At 34.0% G+C, this 4,399-nt stretch overlaps 1 protein-coding gene across 1 annotated transcript; it reads left to right on the forward strand.

Annotated features, from left to right (window-relative positions):
• Window positions 1–314: 314 nt before the first annotated feature.
• Window positions 315–962, forward strand: LOC128250476 (uncharacterized protein DDB_G0271670-like; the record flags this gene model as incomplete). Its single annotated transcript, XM_052975602.1, has 1 exon — window positions 315–962. A coding segment is annotated over one exon (648 nt), but the record flags the coding sequence as incomplete, so codon positions are not given.
• Window positions 963–4,399: the final 3,437 nt, after the last annotated feature.

Raw genomic sequence — 4,399 nt, forward strand, 5'->3', positions numbered from 1 at the left:
AATAAAAAAAAATAAGAAAATAAGAAAATTCGTTTTTCTTTACGAATTGTAAACATCATACATAAAGTATATTCTTGAGATTTGGATAACTTTTTTTCTTGTTTTAATGGAGGAAAAAGGAAATTTTAAGTGTGGTGGAACACGTGACATTTTTCTTCCTTCTAAGTATTCCTTGTTGTTGTTGTAATTGTAGCTGTTGTTCTTGCTATTGTTGTCGCCATCGTCCTTCTCCTTGTTATCCTTCTTTTCGCTCCTCCTCCTCCTCTTCTTCTTCTTCTTCTTCTTCTTCTTCTTCTTCTTCTTCTTCTTCTTTTTCTTCTTATTATTCTTCTTCTTTTTCTTCTTCTTCTTCTTCTTCTTCTCCTTCTTCTCCTTCTCCTTCTCCTTCTTTTTCTTTTTCTTCTTCTTCTGCTTCCAATTCTTCTTCTTCTTCTTCTTCTTCTTCTTCTTCTTCTTCTTCTTCTTCTTCCAATTCTTCTTCTTCCAATTCTTCTTCTCCTCCTTCTTCTTCTTCTTCTTCTTCTTCTTCTTCTTCTTCTTCTTCTTCTTCTTCTTCTTCTTTTTCTTCTTCTTCTTCTTCTTCTCCTTCTTTTTCTTTTTCTTCTTCTTCTTCCTCTGCTTCCAATTATTCTTCTTCTTCTTCTTCTCCTTCTTCTTCTCCTTCTTCTCCTTCTTCTTCTCCTTCTTCTCCTCCTCCTCCTGCTTCTTCTTCTTCTTCTTCTCCTTCTTCTTCTCCTCCTTCTTCTTCTTCTTCTTCTTCTTCTTCTTCTTCTTCTCCTTCTTCTCCTTCTCCTTCTCCTTCTTCTTCTTCTTCTTCTTCTTCTTCTTCTTCTTCTTCTTCTTCTTCTCCTCCTCCTCCTTCTTCTTCTTCTTCTTCTTCTTCTTCTCCTTCTCCTTCTTCTTCTTCTTCTTCTTCTTCTTCTTCTTCTTCTTCTTCTTCTTCTTCTTCTTCTTCTTCTTCTTCTTCTTCCACCTTTGTTTACTTTTTCTTTGTCGTCGATGCCTTTATTATAATGGTTAACACCATTATAATTACAATTATTATTATCATCAGTGTCGCTATCATCATCATCATCATCATCATCATTATTATTATTATTATTATTAAGTCTGCGGAATTATCATTATTATTATTATTATCGTTACTGCTGTTGTCATTGTTGTTGTTGTTGTTATCCTATATTTATTATTATGTACGCTTGTCGTTAGTTTTTGTGGTCGGTAATTTTGAAGTTGTATTCAAATAGATATTTATTGTTCAAATAAATAATAATAATAATAATAATAATAATAACAACAACAACAGCAACAATAACAAAAAATTATAACGTAAACGCAAAAGACAAAAAAAAACAAAAAAAAACAGCCCCCGCTTCACCCCATCTCACCCCCATCCTATTTTGTTCTTTACTTTTTTACAGCAATGTTGTAAAAGAGAATTTACAAAAAAAAAAAAGAAAGTAAAATGAAAGACAAAAAAAACCGACCCAAAAGCCGCATGAAAACAACAATAGGAATGAAGACGATGACGATGACGACGACGACGACGACGTCACAACAATAACAAAAGCAACAACACAGACTACAACAGTGCCAATCACAACAACATTAAGAAAGACAAGTTATTTACACATAACTACATAAAAGCAACAAACCAACAGTAAATAGAAAATATAGGTTATAGGTTATACTTAGAGATATATGATCGACTGCGTGTGTAGGTACGTGTGTGGATAATTACGTACACACACACACACCTATATATATATAGGTGTATGTGTGTATGTGTGTATGTATATCTATGTGTTCATAAGTGATTGTTTCTTCATGTGTCTACATACATACAGGCATACTGACGCAAAAGCAAATACACCCCCACACACACACACATACGCCCATATATATATATATATATATATATATATTTAAATATATATATATATATATATATATATATATATATATATATATATATATATATATATATATATATATATATATATATTTAAATATATATTTAAATATATATATATATATTTGTATATATATATTTAAATATATATATTTAAATATATATGTGTGTGTATGTATGTATGCACGTTTGTACAATATATTTTTCTGAATACATATCTGTTTTACACATTTATAGAACTAATATGCTTATAATGACACCATTTCCCAGTGTTTTGCTCTTTGTCCTTCTCAGATGATATGTACATTAAGTTGTATTTTGAGTTGCATCTTGAATAATATATATCTTGATGTGAATGTGTGTGCGCGTGCGTGTGTTTGTGTGAGAGTATAAGCATATGTGTGTGTTGTGTATACATACATACACACGTGTTTTCCGCTTTCCTGTATTTCTTTTAAGTTAAGCTAAATATATGTCTGGAAGACATAGTAACGAACATGTTTATAAATATGAATGTAAATATAAATGTGTGTGTGCATGTGTGTGCGTGTGTATGTATGTTTGTATGTATTGTATGCATGTATGTATGTATCTATCTATCTATCTATCTATCTATCTATCTATCTATCTATCTATCTATCTATATATATATATATATATATCTGTCTGTCATGTATGTATAGAGTGGAAAATGCAAAGTGCTCATTACACGCCTTTGTTTGAAGTATGTGATCATGTAATTAATTCCTTATACTTCAAGGCTTCATGAGGATGACTCTAGTCGACGGTCAGGTAGGTGTTTAAGTTTGCAGTGTTACCAAGAAGTATGATCAACAAACGTCAATTGCATAAAATCTTTGAATGTGAAGAAATATTGCGGTTTACAAAAACTGTCATACGTTCAGACATAATGGTTTCAAATTTTGGCGCAAGGCCAGTAATTTCGGAGCTGTGGGTAAGTCCCTTACCTCGATACCAGGAATCAACTGTTGCTTATTCCATCGACCTCGAAAGGATGAAAAGCAAAGTCGACTTCGGCAGAATTTAAACTCAGAACGTAAAGACGTTCAATTCGTGCGGCAATTCGTTGGTTGTCGTCCAATTCGTGCGGCACCCATTTCTCAAGTATTTTTGTTTTTTCAATCTCTTTCAAGCGGTTGGAAATTATCGTATACCTTACGTCTAATTCAGAAGCAAGATGTCGAGCAGTTGTGCGTGGATTGGCTTCCACTAAGGCTCTTAGTTGATTGTTGTCAACATCCGATGGCCGATCACTACGCTTATCATCTTCAAGACCTTCGTCACCGCTACGAAATCTCTTGAACCACCATTGTGCTGTACGTTCATTAATGGCTCCTGAGCCAAACACATCGTTGATATCGTGAGCAGTTTCAGCAGCTTTTCGGCCTAGCTTGAACTGGAATAAGAAAATTGTGTGAATTTGCTTTTTGTCCATCTTCAGAGAGAAAAGGTGACAGGTGCAAACATAGGAAGAAAGCATGAGTGTGCACACACACAAGCAAATAGTCACACAAACCCAGAAAGAGAGAGAGAGAGAGAGAGAGAGAGAGAGAGGAAGGAGAGAGAGGAGGAAGAGAGAGTGAGGAATAGAGGTACTGTGAAGTACACTAACGTGCGCATATGTGGGTTTGTGTGTATCTCGTGTGTTTAACGTAGCTAATGTAAGATTAACAATTATAATTAATTAAAATTATGTGGATATGGAATGTATTGTGAAGTGAATCTTATCCCGTGGTCACACAATGATAACTGCGACTTCATTGAACTTCCTTCTTGCAACAATTTCATGATTAGGGAAGGATATAGGATTTCTTCTAAACACAGAGTGGCTTTTAGAAACTGTGTGCGCTAACCCACTTGATGTGGCAAAGGAAGGCACTTTGACAGAGATAATCATAGCACAATCGAGCGAAAGGTCACAGTTAAAGTCAGCCTAGAGACCAAGTGTGAACATCTTTTGCCGTATTGTTTTCGGAGTAACAAAGATGCTGTTGTGATATCATATATCATGTAACACGTCACAGTTTTGTATTTAGCTTTATTAATTATGAAAGTATTGTCTAATCGTTGAGTCCAAAATCGTGGCTACTAACGTGAAAATATGCATATGTCACGGAACTTATAACATGCAACAGATAAAAAAATGTGTGTGTGTGTGTGTGTGTGTGTGTGTGTGTGTGTGAAACTGTTAATTCAGAGACGTTTTTTTTCTCCCTCCAATTTTTACCTCTTTCCATTTTTCTCTCCTCGTTCTTTCTTTCTGTAGACGAGCGTAGGCTCGAAACGTCAAAGACTCACATTTTTCCTGAACGTCAAACTATTACACCTTGTTTGTTGTTCCCTGAAGATTGAGGTGTATGAAGAATATGAGCTTCAAGCAATCCGTAGGAAATATATATAAAAAAAAACTTGCATATATATATATATATATACACACACATATATGTATATGTATGTATATATGTG

Source organism: Octopus bimaculoides, chromosome 21, assembly GCF_001194135.2.
Source record: "Octopus bimaculoides isolate UCB-OBI-ISO-001 chromosome 21, ASM119413v2, whole genome shotgun sequence".
NCBI lineage: Eukaryota > Metazoa > Mollusca > Cephalopoda > Octopoda > Octopodidae > Octopus > Octopus bimaculoides.